This window comes from Brachionichthys hirsutus, chromosome 8 (assembly GCF_040956055.1).
Source record: "Brachionichthys hirsutus isolate HB-005 chromosome 8, CSIRO-AGI_Bhir_v1, whole genome shotgun sequence".
Classification (NCBI taxonomy): domain Eukaryota; kingdom Metazoa; phylum Chordata; class Actinopteri; order Lophiiformes; family Brachionichthyidae; genus Brachionichthys; species Brachionichthys hirsutus.
In genome coordinates this window covers 10537759-10552822 of record NC_090904.1, presented here as the reverse complement: position 1 = coordinate 10552822, position 15064 = coordinate 10537759, and the positions used below count along the sequence as shown (strand labels likewise).

At 48.0% G+C, this 15064-nt stretch overlaps 1 protein-coding gene across 1 annotated transcript; it reads left to right on the top strand.

The window, feature by feature from the left end:
* The first annotated feature begins 1488 nt into the window (after positions 1-1488).
* On the top strand, positions 1489-14078 carry sox13 (SRY-box transcription factor 13). The gene is made up of 13 exons (XM_068742556.1): positions 1489-1704; positions 1794-1896; positions 3406-3498; positions 3806-3978; positions 4058-4126; positions 4246-4357; positions 5658-5734; positions 6189-6354; positions 8071-8195; positions 9440-9545; positions 9850-10020; positions 11203-11419; positions 13805-14078. Exons 1-13 carry the CDS (start codon positions 1489-1491, stop codon positions 14076-14078), a joined length of 1902 nt encoding a protein of 633 aa, XP_068598657.1.
* Positions 14079-15064: the final 986 nt, after the last annotated feature.

Genomic DNA, 15064 nt, shown 5'->3' with positions numbered 1-15064 from the left:
GTCTGCTTTACTGCGATGTCTTACGGCATGTGGCGAGCGCCTATAAAAGCCTAGCAACAGGAGGTCGGAAAACAAGACTCAATCAGATAACCTCGTCGGAAGGCGAAGCTATGCAAATCACGCAGCACACGCTACATACATGCACCCAAGGTCAGGTTCCACATGGGTGCAGTCAGCTGCAGAGAGGCGAAGTGTGTTTAAGTACGAGGGAGGGAAGAAATAACCTCGGCTGGCTTGCATTGTTCTCAGTAAGATGCTGAAGGCATTGTATTAAAAGAATACCTCATGTTCTTGTAAAACACACACACAAAGCCACACACATACGTTGATGCATTCGTTGCTGTCATCTACAGATTCTGCACATACTTCTGTGTGTGTGTGTGTGTGTGTGTGTGTGTGTGTCTCACACGCCTACTGTAGGCGTGTGAAAGCCACCTGTGGCAGCTCTTAGTCCAGCCTCGGTGGCCCAAGGAGAGGGCACCCAGGAATAACCTAAAGCGTGAGACACAACCCCCCCCCCCCGGACACACATGCCCCCCACTCCCACAGGCCAACCTTGCATTGCCACTTGTAGATACTGTAACGTCGGCGAAACATTTCCCACCTCTCCACTCTCATTCCACTCTCATGCTCAGCCAAACCGCACACCACACCTGAAAATAGCAATGAGAGGCTTGAGCCGAGAGGAATCTTTGTGGGTTTTAAGTTACTGATATATTATTCTAACTGTTAGCTCAGATTATAAATGATCACTGTGTTGGAAACACGCAAAATCCCATCACAAAACACAACTGCATGGTTTTCCTTATTGGTGAGCAGCAGGCAGTAAAAGCCGCTCCTGAGCTTTTTCTACTGGCTGATCATTTATTACACGTGGACATTTATTAGACTCCTTACATTTAGATGCACTTTACAACATATTGGGTGGGGGGGGGGATGTGGGGGAGGTCGTGGGGGTCTAATCATCACTGCGCTTTCCACAGAACGGTGGCACTCTAATATTTTCTCTTTTTGTTAGCTGTGTTCCCGAGTTGGTCGGCACATTCCGCTGGCATTGTTATCCGGCCTGCTTCCTGCGGCCGGCGGCTTTTGTCAGCCCCCCCTCCATTGTCCCAGCTTCCTTTGTTCCCCGGCTCCAACAATGGCTTTTTTCTGCCTCTTAATATATATGTGCACTTTTTGCCCCTGTGAGTCCTGTTTGTTTTGTTCTGCTGCCTGCTGTGTTTTTCTTTTCCCCGTCTGCCGAGCTGGGAACTAACACACAAATAGATGCAGGCACAAGCTCAAGGGGATATGTCCTAGTTCACCGCAGTCCAGAACCCTTCGGTCAACCTGTCCGCTCTTCCTTTCTCACCTCGTCTTCCTCTATTATTCACCGTCACACACAAACACACGCTTGGATATTAACGCCGGCTGTGACTTCGGCTGATGATACCACAACCGCCATCGCAGCCCAAATTTTATTGGTTGTGTTTGTCTTCCAACAGAATGGTTGAGCCCAGTCCCCCAACGCTGCACCACCTCTCCACTGGGGATGCCAGCATGGTGAGCGTTGGCATCAAAGTAGAACAAGGAGAGTCCGGAGGAGGACTCGGGGTCATTACCAATGCTGAACACCTCAAGACTTCACCCCCTTGTGACTGGTCAGGAAATAATCTAATGGAGGCCCGCCAGTTGACCCCACCGCTCTCCTGCTCCCCTTCGGTAAAGATATTACCCAAAACATAGTGGCAAATGTTGTCGTATTCTGCTCAGGTTTTTTCAGTTGACGCTTTATTTCTGTGTCCCGATAGGAGGCCTATGCAGGAAAGGAGATGTCTCACAGACAAAGTCCTATTGGACTGAAAGAAACCAGGACACATGAGAGACCAGAAGGACCGTCCAACCTCAAGGAAGGTGTGTCTTGACATGGCTCCGAATTGCTTTAAATGTTGTGTCCATTGAGCTACAAAGTAATCAGACAAAAGGAACTGTTCCGCTGTGACCATTTCATGACTTGTACTTTTGCGAGTGAACCCTGGTTCGGTTCGTATGCGGTGCGTAAGCTCACCGGACCAAACACAGGACCACACAGTGCATTGCAACGCTATACGCAGTGCATCTCGGGTAGCGGAAGTACAGCGAGCACTCCAGACCAAAACAAACATGGGAGAGGGAGGGATTTTCCCTCCTACTTTGTCCAATAGACGAGCGGCCCTTTCAACCACGTGATGCTGCTTAGAAAGTCTGATTTGCTTTAGAAATTAGAGTGTGAAAGCAGACCCGAAACAAGTGATAAATGCAACAATGTTGCGACTCTCAGCTCCCCAATCGAAGCGGCATTTGCTTGGCCAGGTGTGAAATGACTTTAATTGTGTTTCATTCAGCCCTAACCTACCAATAACCTGTTCACCGTTTGGCAGAAATAAGCCCAACACAAAGACTTTACTATCTTTTTCCTCCGTTGAATTGACCCAAGAGCGAGAAGCCATTTTTACAAAGCCTATTAATTTATGACTTTTATGATGTTTTAGCCACCCTGAGCAGCGTGGAGCTAAGGAACTCCATTTGATTGGTCAGTTAGCCTATACTGTCTTGAGCTATGCAGACAACAGCAAAAACATGCCAACCAAAATAATCGATTATCCTCTGTGACGTTGCGGTTCATCTCGATCTGCGCTTCTTTAACACCGCGCGGACAAATCCTGGGTTGATGCACTTTTTAACGCTTTAATCCAGTTTATTTCTTTTTCCTATGTCACACAGGACAGGCAGTAAACTAATCAACTCTGAATGTCAGCTCACCTCCAGAGTCTGTCTCTTTTATGCACCTCTTTTCGCTTCCTATTATGGGAGCCTGTCGTTCTTATGAACACGTAAACACGCGTCCACACGCCTTTTCTCACTGACCAGACTTCTTCAGAGTTTAAGTGCACCGCATTCTGCCATGAAACAGTGGCCGTCTGCTGAAAATCAATGTGTAGATGGTATGTTTTGTCTTGCGAAGCGAGGGCGCTGTTGTGGTCCCTGAATGGGTTTCGGGGCATCGGGGTTCGCCTTTTGTTTGATTTTATTCAATTCCTCACATGTAGCATAAAAGGCTCCACTCCCGAGACTCTCCTTGCCCTCAAGTCTTTCACCAGCCTGCACTTTTCCCCTTTTTTTCTTTTTTACAATTTCTCATAACTAGCCGACCTTGGATTGTTCTCCGTCCAAATATTGATCCACTCAAAACTTCTCCCAAACACACGAAGCACCTCTGCCCTTCAGCAGCACCTCAAATGTCTTCTTCAATCAATGCCATTAGGGAGGCAGAGCAGAGGCTGAGAAAAGTAGTTTGGTGTCAGATAGATTTTGTCTGAGAGAAAATATTCTCCGTGCCATCCAGTGCCGTTCTGCTGAATGCCTGTTGTGTCCTGTTAACAGTGATGCCCACCATTGAGAAGCTGCTGAATGCCGAAGGATGCTGGAAGGAGAAGCTTCTGGATAAAAGCACAGTGGGAGCAGGGCAGCTCAAAGGTCAGCTTTCAGACACAAGCGGCGCCTGGAGAACACTTTATACTTTCAAAATGTAAAGAATACACCTAATAGTTCTGCCTTTGGAAGGCTTTGTGTTCTTGATAGCATCCTTCTGTTTGAGGATTGTACATATCGCTCGTACTGGCGTGCCAGATCCCTCACGCGAACGGTCACGTTGAGGGATCATTTCATGCTTCATCTCGGAACGCTCGCATGTCCACGCGCTCGTACCCCGAGGGATTACTGTACATACAATCCCTGCGCCATTCGATACTGATGGTGACAAAGTTTGCCCAACGCGCTCCAGGTACCCCGGAGTCCCTTGCGGAGAAGGAGCTCCAGTTGCTGATGATGATCAACCAGCTGAGCGGTCTGAGGGATCAGCTGCTGGGAGCCCACTCCGAGCAGAGAAACATGGCCGCCCTGCTGCTGGAGAAACAGCAGCAGCAGATGGAGCTGGCTCGACAACAGCAAGAACAGGTAAGCGCTCGGAGACGACCGTTGCGGGGAGATTCGCCGTTTTAGGATTTCTGAGCTGGTGTCACGCCTCGTGTTTCAGATCGCCAAGCAGCAGCAGCAGCTGATACAGCAGCAGCACAGGATCAACGTGCTCCAGCAGCAGATCCAGGTCAGCTCCTCTCAAGACCGTTCACGTCTTCGCTTCCCGGCAGCGGAGGCGTTGAACGCCTGCAGCAAACGAGGCGAGACATGTTCTGTAAGGTGCATTGTCCTGTGCCGTCCCAGCAGGTGAACATGCCCTACGTGATGATCCCGGCATTCCACCCCAACACCCAGACAATCCCGGTGACCGCCGAACCCCAGATGGCTTTGCCGCTGCAGCCAATCCCCTGCAAGCCAGGTCGGTCATCAACGCTTCAAGCCTTGGGGAGCGTCAGCTGAGGGCGCAGGGGGCTGCCTTTAAGCCATAAATCCACTGTTGGAATGGCAAAATGAAAAGTGTAATTGAAGTTGGAACTCCAACAATGGAAAACCAAATCAAAACAAACAAGAAGGGAGCATTCATTAACGTCTTGTTAGGGCGCCTATGAAACATCCTTATCAAAATAAGATGAACACACTCTTTAAACATGAACTAAGACAACGCTGTTCCCTGATCTTGCTATAAGGAACAGTAAGAAAAAAAAAAGATTGAGAATCCCACTGTGGCGCTGCAGTGGGATTCGATTCAGGAAGTCCGATTGTTGAGACTATACATTTGTGACCGCAATTTTTAAAACTCCTCATCCGTCCATCCCAAAGGAGCAGCAGCACTTCATATTCTGAATCTTTCGATGACGGCTTGTATTCGGGATTATTTGATTTTTTTCATAGTCTGTGCATGCCAAAGGAAGAAAGACCGTTCAAATGATCTGACGCCGATAGCGTGAACTTCGATGTTCAACGGCTTCGGGGGCATCGACAGAGTTTCACAAAACGTCTTGTGCACTTCAAATCAAACCGAACGTGGTTGATAGTGGCTTTCATGCATTTTGTGTTCGTGCAGTTAACAAGCTCCAGAGGGCACGGCGTAGAAAAGCACAAATATGTTCTGTTCAAGCTTGCTTTCACAGCGACCTTGCTTTTCTTTTCAGTCCTAAACGGCGCAAGGCGGGATTTTAAACCGGTGTGAGGCAGACTTTAAGGATATCCATTCACTCGGGTTTTTATTTGATAATCGGCGCGAGTGCTTTAGGATACATGAGAGGAGGTTGGAAGGGATCAGCTATAACCAGAACACACGCAGCGACCGCTTCTTCAATCATGCGCTGTTTCAATTTCATTTTGGTAATGTCGCTTTTTTTTCTTCTTTGCTCAGACTTTTTGGGGCATTTTCAAGTGCATCTCATTCTTTGTCATGCTCTGAATTCTATTGAGGCTAACATCTAATGCTGTTATAAAAGTGGACAATGATCGATAATAGACAATGAAAGAACGGACAAAACCCCAAAGAAAAGCTCGGCATTATCGAAAGATTACAGCTAAATAAAAAAATAAGAAACATTCCTGAACCCGACGGACAGACGGACGGTCGAGACCTGGATCATGCTAGAAGCTTCTGTTATTTCACATCACTGCTTCAGTAGAAGCACAACACGTTTTTACTTCACAAATGCTGTACGAATACAAAGTCATAATATAGAATCATGCACCTTCCACAGCGGTGGACTATCCCATGCAGCTGTTACAGAACGCTCACCCCACCCCCGTCAAGAGAAGCGGTGGTTCCTTCCGACAGGTATGATGCCACCGCCTTTTAATTATTGATCTCAGTGTAATAAATTCATTTCCCCAAGTCCTTTAAATTCAAACGATTGCAATGCCTGTATATCAGAGATATTATATCATAATTCAAATATCATTATATACTGTGTGGTGTGTTTATGTGTGTGTACTTTAGTGCATACAAGTTCTTTCAGATACATTTTTTTTAAAAAGTGATTCCCTGCAGATTAAACAGATAATGTGGAAACAAGCTTTTTGAACACCTCACACTTTAAAGGTTTGTCGTAGAGAATGTAGGGACTAAGAAGACAAAGGACCAGAGACACTACAAAGGTGTGACAGATATGCTTGAACACGCAAAATCTGCTCTGCATTACTGGAATGGATGCACACCCCTGCCTTTCAGTCACTCCTGAATGCGTGTAGGTGGCCGCACCCCAGCTCATCTGCTCTCCTTGTGTGTTTAGGAAGCCAGTCAGCCCTTGAACCTGACCTCAAAGTCAAAGGGGCTGGAGCTGGGAAAAACACCCAGTCCACAGAGCCTGGAGCTGGGATCGCTGGCACTGCAGGGGGCCTACAGGTCCAGAGATCTCCATAGAGAAGTTGCCCACAGCCCCTCACGATCTGCCCTCAGTAAGTCAAGCAGACAGCTGCTAATTTAGGGATTCAAAGTAGTGATGCTTGAATCAAAGTTCTTACACAGCCTCTGTACTTCTGATTTGACATGAACAGAGTTTAAACTGTCTACTTCAGGGTTCTTGATATTTTTGAAATAGTTCTTAAATAATGTGTGGCTTTTTTATTTATTTTTTTCATTGAAAGCATTTCAGAGCTTTCGACTGTACATTTTATTAATTGGTGAAAGCAGTAAACCAACATGTATAGAAATGTGCCAGTCCTGGGGAGAATAAGATTACTTTTAAACAAAACAAAAACATTGTTTGGACCAGTGTGTAAATCAAACACTTGCTTTAAAGAATAGTAATTTTTGTTTGTCATTTTCATTTTCATTTGTTATTTGTTTATTCATTTGAAAGTTATTATTCATAGTGATAATGAAAAGAGAAAACGGAGGGTCAATAGAAGTTGATACATATAGTTCTCTATGGTTAAAAACATTCATTCAATGAAGACAAAATATAAACCAAGTGACTCGAAAAATACATGTTTTTAAATTTAATTGATTTCTCTTTTATAATTTCATTCATCTGTGTCAGTGCTCATATGTTTAAAAAACATTCTTAATTGTGTATCGACTACAGTAGCTGTATTATTATTGCAGAGCAAAAATTACTCCTTTATTGTGAAAGGGCGCCAGCAGGAAGTTGTCGTTCAAGTATGGCGGCTTCTGCTAAAAGTTGCTGTCTCTAAACTTTAATAAGAGCGTCATTGTCGTCGTATGCCGAGGATGGAGAGCAATTACAAAGTCCCGCCGACCCTCACGGAGGGGAAGCCTTACGCAAGCTGGAAGAACGAAGTTGCCATTTGGATGAGAGTTACCGAGCTCGGCGAAGACAAGCAGGCGCTAGCGGTTGCTCTGGCGCTAACGGGGAGAGCGAGGGAGACGGCGGTCGGAATACCGGTAGATGATCTGAACAAAGACTCTGGGATGAAAACTTTATTGGAAAAACTCGACGACGTGTTCCTGAAAGAAGAACGAGAGCACATTTACGAGGTTTACGCAAGTTTCGATGGGATCAGGCGAGGAAGCAGCGCGCCCATCGCGGACTACGTCCTTGATTTTGAAGAGCGCTACTCGCGGATGCGGAAGTACAAGATGGAACTTCCGGAAGCCGTCCTGGCATTTAAACTGATGGACACAGCCTGCCCGGATGTGAAGGACAGACAGTTAGTTTTGAAGGCTTGTGCAGATTTGAGTCTCGCGTCGATGAAATCGGCACTGGAGAGGATTTTAGGAAGAAAGGCGGTTTCAGCCGTCGGGATGAACCAGGAAGCCGCAGCACGGCAGAGGGGCAGGAAGTGGCCGCGCAACGAGCGACCATTTCCGGGCATGAGCCCCCTGGAGGGGGACGGGCGGAAGTCAATGTGTGTCATGAGTCAAAACACATTCCACTTAGTAAAGGATTATCCACCCGAAGGTGAGCGGGTCGAACTGACGGCTAGTGAAGAGATCATTCACTTTGGACAACTTCCGGGTTTCTAACTTCCGGGTTTCTACGGGGGCGGTCCAAACAGAATGGGGGTGTAAGGGGGGGGGGGAAGCGTCGAAATGTAATATTTGTGTTAGAAATTCACTCCATTTGTAATTGATAAAATAAAAAGCAGTGTATTATTTTAAATATTTTTTGATGATCTCATTCCCCCCTGGTCCTGCTGTTTTGTCTCTAGGTTTCCTTGGCGACGGGGATGTCGTAACCCAGGCGATTCACGATGCCCAGCTGCTCTTGAGGAGCCACAGCCATGGAGGCCGAGAGAGGGCAAGGGCGAGAGAGAGAGACGGCGGGGCTAAGATGGTGAGTTGAGTTCAGCCGCTTCGAGCGGGTTTCCGCGTGGAAATGTAGACTTATTTACTTGCTTGCAGCTGCACAGCAAGATTCAACGGTTTTCAACCAGCGGATTCTGAGGGATTACAGTTTATTTCTACATTCTTGTTTAATCCCGGAATTAATCTCAAACTGCAGAATTCAAGTAAAAAGAGATTTTGCCACCGTCCTGAACTCTTAATGTAAACAGCCGGGGTCTGTGATGACGCCCCAAACCGGGTCTGACTGATCTCTGGGGGTCTTTTCGGCGGTCAGTCGGGTTTCGGGTTACAAGGAGTCACGCATCTCCTGGGGATTCGGCCGACTGAAGATTATCCCACCGGCCGCAGCCACAACCAGAAGTTTGCCACTTAGTGTTTTCAGTTGCTCTAAAGTAAACACCGTATGGAGAAGACGCGTCTCTGCCGCTTCCATTTTTAGCGGCTGGAATTGTGCTGGGACTTCAGTCCCCCCCCCCCCACCCCCCCCGACGGAGAAGGCTTTACCTGCAGTTGCTTCACGGCCGCGGCAGAAGACGGACGCCATTTTCTATTTTAATATCACGCCTTTAGTGAAGCGTACGGGAGGCGGCGTTGATTGGAGTGTCGTCAAAGCAGCTCACCTGGATGCCAGCGGTATGAGGGTTGTTCTGTGTGTGTGTGTGTGTGTGTGTGTGTCTAAAAACGGCCTTCTATTCCAGTCTTGGTTTTGATTCTTCCGTCCCGTCTTGGAGCGGCAGCTGCTGCAGCCTCACAAATACCACAAAGGCCTCGCCGTGGCGTTGACTGAGCCATCTGCCCTCGCTCTTTGTCCTCGGGAATACTGTATCTGAGGCGCTCCTCCTCCTCGCTCCTATTCTCTCGCTCCATCTCTGCTGCTGGCGACTGACCTATTTTGGTATTGGACTCCACCGCACGGGGATAAATGGTGTTTAGCAGCGTGGCGGCAGATATGAAGCGCGCCGAGGCCGTGGTCGTTTTGCAAATTCGATTTGACACGTTCCTCCTTCACCCGTCCTCTCTGGAACAATCGCCGCCGCCCTTCCTCCTCCCCCTTCAGCATTGCCATGTCCTTTCTTTGCATTCACAGCTCAGCTGATACGTCTGGCGTGCGGTTCCTGCGCCTTAAAAACGGCACTCCGTGCAACACATCATGTTTCTGCTGCGTCCGAAATTCAAATTGTCCCCGCGATCTGGCGTGTGAATAGTTGCGTTCTTTTTTTTTAATCTCTGCAGGACTATAAAGAATCGCCGCACAGCGAGAGAGTTTCCCACTCGGGGCAGGGCGAGGACAGACGCGGCCTGCCGTCCAACGAGGACCACCTCAGCAGCGACTCCGAGTGTAGGTGTCCCCGTCGAAGAAGCCCAACGCCGAGGCTAACGTGTTTTATATCCAACATCTCCTCCACCGCCATCTTATCTTTGAGAAGCGGCGGCGCTGATGAAAGATGGCACGAAGGCCACGGGCGCAGACGTCGGGCTCGGCTGCGCGTCTCGCGTGTCTGTGTGTGAAGAAAGGCCTCGTTTCAAATGGGTAGAGGCGCGGCGCAGGTTAAAGCTAACGGCGCTCTCATCGGTGGGATGGAGGAGACGTAGAAGAAGAGCCCAACCCCAGCAGCTTCTGACCGTCGGCTTCCTTCCTCTAGGCGCCCTGCCCGTCTCAGTCCAAGGCGGCTACAGCGAGGCGCGACCCCCGTCTTCCTCCGGGCACATCAAGAGACCCATGAACGCCTTCATGGTGTGGGCCAAGGATGAGCGCAGGAGGATCCTGCAGGCCTTCCCGGACATGCACAACTCCTCCATCAGCAAGATCCTGGGTGAGCGTGGCGCCGAGGGGAGTGGGTGGGGCGATTGACCCGTTAGACGGCGTCGTAGGCGGAGTTAAATCAATGTGGTGCGGCGTAAGGTGCCAAACGGGCCCAAACAAAAACCGTTCTGATTATTTTATTACTCTCAAAGTGAGTCGCCTCCGTTTCCACAGGGAATTCTTTTTTACCAGTGATCTCTTTGTCCTTTTACTTTTTCACACCAGTCGCTGCGCCGGCTACTTTCACACCTCTCCGGTTTAGGATGTGTTATAACCACACCTTCAACCCGGAGAGAACAACAAGAGCGCCGCCCAACTCGGCTGGTAGAGACGCACGACGTCGCCATCCCACCTCGACTGCAGCGGCAGCTTTTAATTGCTGCCAGGATTAGAAATGGCGGCGATCTTTAACACGGAAATTAAATATCGAATTTTAGATTTAAAGGGAACTTTCGTGCCGATTCTCACCGAGCAGCTTTGCTCGGGTTTATTCAGCGTTCTTTTCCATACGTGTGAATCATCGAAAGAAATAACCATTCAAAAAAAAAAAAAGGAAATGGGAAAGGCCTCAGGCGATGTGTTCGCCGCCCCTCATAGGTCCGGACGTTAGTCTGGAATGCCTCAGCTCAAAATGCATCTGCACGGAACTGGATTCAAACGGGACACGTGTGCAGCGACGCAACAGGTGTTTGATTTCATATTTGATGAGCCCGGGTTGCCAGTTTGATCCCAGTGCCTTTGATCCCGGGCAGCGGCGCCCTGTCAGCGGGACACGACGGAGGAGACCTCTTGCGGCACACGTGACCTTTCAAAATTGTACCGGAGGCGCTGCTCCGTCAGTCATCCTAACGAAACCCGTCACCGATTGGATGAATGGTTATAATTGGCCCGTCACAAAGTCGGATCGGAGAGCGATCTATCGAAATGGAAGCGGAGTGGAACGCGCCCGACGGAAGGAATGAAACGCGAGCGCTCAGTTTGGTCTGCTTCAAATCAGGGCGACGCTTCTCTAACCGTTCACCAGGTACGCTGATGTTGAAGACTGACAGAAAAAAAGCATGCAACAAGGATTTGCGGGAATCTATGAAGAGAATGGCACAGTGGCGTGGACCTGGCGACCCTGTCCCGATTGAACGCCGCCGTCGGCCTCCTCGCTAAACACATATCCCTCCTCGCTCCGATCTGTCTGCAGGCTCCCGGTGGAAGGGAATGTCCAACCAGGAGAAGCAGCCGTACTACGAAGAGCAGGCGAGGCTTAGCAGGCAGCACCTGGAGCGCTACCCGGACTACAAGTACAAGCCCCGGCCCAAACGGACCTGCATCGTGGAGGGGCGGAGGCTGAGGGTCGGCGAGTACAAGGCCATGATGAAGAGCCGCCGGCAGGAGCAGAGGACGACTTACACTCACAGGTAGGAGGAGCCACGGGAACGCAGGGCACAACTGGGCGCTTTACTTTGTAGGATTTGGTTCACTCAATGGTTTTAGCTACGCTTTACTTTGTAGGATTTGGTTCACTCGATGGTTTAACTACGCTTTACTTTGTAGGATTTGGTTCACTAGATGGTTTAACTACGCTTTACTTTGTAGGATTTGGTTCACTAGATGGTTTAACTACGCTTTACTTTGTAGGATTTGGTTCACTAGATGGTTTAACTACGCTTTACTTTGTAGGATTTGGTTCACTAGATGGTTTTAGCTACGCTTTACTTTGTAGGATTTGGTTCACCAGATGGTTTAAGCTACGCTTTACTTTGTAGGATTTGGTTCACTAGATGGTTTTAGCTACGCTTTACTTTGTAGGATTTGGTTCACTCAATGGTTTAAGCTACGCGTTACTTTGTAGGATTTGGTTCACCAGATGGTTTAAGCTACGCTTTACTTTGTAGGATTTGGTTCACTCGATGGTTTTAGCTACGCTTTACTTTGTAGGATTTGGTTCACTCGATGGTTTTAGCTACGCTTTACTTTGTAGGATTTGGTTCACTCGATGGTTTAAGCTACGCTTTACTTTGTAGGATTTGGTTCACTCGATGGTTTTAGCTACGCGTTACTTTGTAGGATTTGGTTCACTAGATGGTTTTAGCTACGCTTTACTTTGTAGGATTTGGTGCACTAGATGGTTTAACTACGCTTTACTTTGTAGGATTCGGTTCACCAGATGGTTTTAGCTACGCTTTGCTTTGTAGGATTTGGTTCACTCGATGGTTTTAGCTACGCTTTACTTTGTAGGATTTGGTTCACCAGATGGTTTAAGCTACGCTTTACTTTGTAGGATTTGGTTCACTCGATGGTTTTAGCTACGCTTTACTTTGTAGGATTTGGTTCACCAGATGGTTTAAGCTACGCTTTACTTTGTAGGATTTGGTTCACTAGATGGTTTTAGCTACGCTTTACTTTGTAGGATTTGGTTCACTCGATGGTTTTAGCTACGCTTTACTTTGTAGGATTTGGTTCACCAGATGGTTTAAGCTACGCTTTACTTTGTAGGATTTGGTTCACCCGATGGTTTTAGCTACGCTTTACTTTGTAGGATTTGGTTCACCAGATGGTTTAAGCTACGCTTTACTTTGTAGGATTTGGTTCACTAGATGGTTTTAGCTACGCTTTACTTTGTAGGATTTGGTTCACTCGATGGTTTTAGCTACGCTTTACTTTGTAGGATTTGGTTCACTCGATGGTTTTAGCTACGCTTTACTTTGTAGGATTTGGTTCACTAGATGGTTTTAGCTACGCTTTACTTTGTAGGATTTGGTTCACTCGATGGTTTTAGCTACGCTTTACTTTGTAGGATTTGGTTCACTCGATGGTTTTAGCTACGCTTTACTTTGTAGGATTTGGTTCACCAGATGGTTTTAGCTACGCTTTACTTTGTAGGATTTGGTTCACTAGATGGTTTTAGCTACGCTTTACTTTGTAGGATTTGGTTCACTAGATGGTTTTAGCTACGCTTTACTTTGTAGGATTTGGTTCACTAGATGGTTTTAGCTACGCTTTGCTTTGTAGGATTTGGTTCACTAGATGGTTTTAGCTACGCTTTACTTTGTAGGATTTGGTTCACTCGATGGTTTTAGCTACGCTTTACTTTGTAGGATTTGGTTCACCAGATGGTTTAAGCTACGCTTTACTTTGTAGGATTTGGTTCACCAGATGGTTTTAGCTACGCTTTACTTTGTAGGATTTGGTTCACTCGATGGTTTTAGCTACGCGTTACTTCACCCACAAAACTTTTTCTCTACATCTCCACACACAGACAAAAGGCCGAGTGTCGAGCTGGGCTGTTTTCCCAGCCCGGCCTTGATGATGAGTAGCGTCCTTCGCCCTTCTTTCCTCTAACTCCTCCAACTAGTTAAGGATGTGGAGGCAAGTGTTGAACAGCCTGGAGTGTTTTTCTCCTTCGCTATCGTTTCTTTGTCTCACCACATCTCTCCTCTTTTGTGAGAAGCTAATAAAACTGGCTCCGGATGTCAGAGCAACCTTCGGCTTCACGCCGCTTCATTCAAACGTGTTTTTGCGAGTATTGTTATGTTTTCAGGGCTGTAACTTCTCATTAGTTTTGTTTCGGGGCGCTTTTGGACTGGAAATGCATCGATAATATTAACGTAGGAGGAGGAGAACCGATATCTGAGAGGAACTTATGGCATGCAAACGTTATTTTTTTGGTTATTTTCATGCCTTGTCTAGTAAATGGGCGGGACTCTTAAAATACTTCATTACCCACGAGTCCCTGAGACTCAGCATAATCTCACACGTAGATGAATCCGTGCCTGATTGTGAGCACGCCTCTGTCTTTGCAGTCCCAAGGAACCGCAGCAGATCCACTACTCCAACAGCGAGGGCCAGTATCCGGGCGGAACCAGCTCCGTCGCCATGGCGCCCATGCCCTTTCACCCCGCCTTACTGGAGCAGTACCTGCCGCAGGTCCCGCCTGCATCACGTCGAGCCGAGGGCCGAGCCACGCCCACTTCCCTGCCCAGAGAGAGGGAACGGGAACGAGCTCCTTACAGCGAAGGGGAGCAAAGTGACGGGGGAGAGAGGAGCGAGGGGGAATTGGTGCTCCTGACGGACTGAAGGAGGCGGGGGGGGATAGCGGCACTGGATAGTTGGAGAAAAGGAAAACGTCTAGGGAACAGTGAAGAGATGATGTCATACACCCCCCGGTCATTGAGCTTTCAGCGAAGCTCTACATTAGGGCGAGCTCTGATCTCACACACTTCCTGTGTCGACGCGTTTAACCGGAGCTGTAACGTTAACGCCTCGTGTCCGCTTCGATACCCAGCAGCGAGGAAATTTAAAAAGAGAAGCCATGCGACGGTTTGGTTCCAGCAGGGCCGATAATCGGAGGATCCGCTTACGTGAATGAATTTATCAGAAGTTTTGGCAACCTTTGGTTCGAACAGGCAGCGCTGAATGTCTGTGCTACCCCCTGCTGGTAAAGGCTGGTCATTGCTAAATGGAAACGCGTTTGAGAAGCGCGAGACTTTAAAAATCCAAGTCAAATTTGAGATGGAAGGGTCATTCCAGCATTTTAGTTTTGCGGATCGGAGAGGCAGAGCGAAGGGGGGGGGGTCAAGGTTCAAGTGTAGCTACCTCCACCGCCAGCTCAGGGGCGGAACTAGAACCATACCCTGCATCCCTCCTCAGCGTTGGTGAAGCGAGGCGCTCAGACCAGACCCTCAATGTTATCACAGTTTAACCAGCGTTCTGCTCAATCAGTGTTGTTTTTTAATTTAGCCGGAGTGCCCCTTTAATAAATGACCTTCCACAGACACATCACTGTTTTTCCACTTTAACTTAATCTTTAATGTTGTCCAGAAATCCACGGTGCTGAAGAAGCAGGCGTCTCAAAAGGTTTGCCTTTCTGTTAGTCTCACCTCAGATCCTTAATATTCTCTCTTCCACACGCTATAAATGCTCGGCTCGCCACCACATGTCGCCCATGTGCTCAAGAACAATGGCGGCAGAAGCGAGGATCACCTTCAGACGGTAGCGCCGCTACTACTGAAATGCACACCCGGACCAAAACGACGGAGGGGAATGCGGCTTTCGATTTTAAC

Bases quoted from the DNA above. Each gene is read 5' to 3' on its own strand.
- sox13 (XM_068742556.1), top strand. From the start codon at position 1,489: ATGGTTGAGCCCAGTCCCCCAACGCTGCACCACCTCTCCACTGGGGAT. The intron at 3,499-3,805 runs GTCAGCTTTCAG...AACGCGCTCCAG, and splicing joins GGGAGCAGGGCAGCTCAAAG to GTACCCCGGAGTCCCTTGCG. The intron at 3,979-4,057 runs GTAAGCGCTCGG...CTCGTGTTTCAG, and splicing joins CTCGACAACAGCAAGAACAG to ATCGCCAAGCAGCAGCAGCA.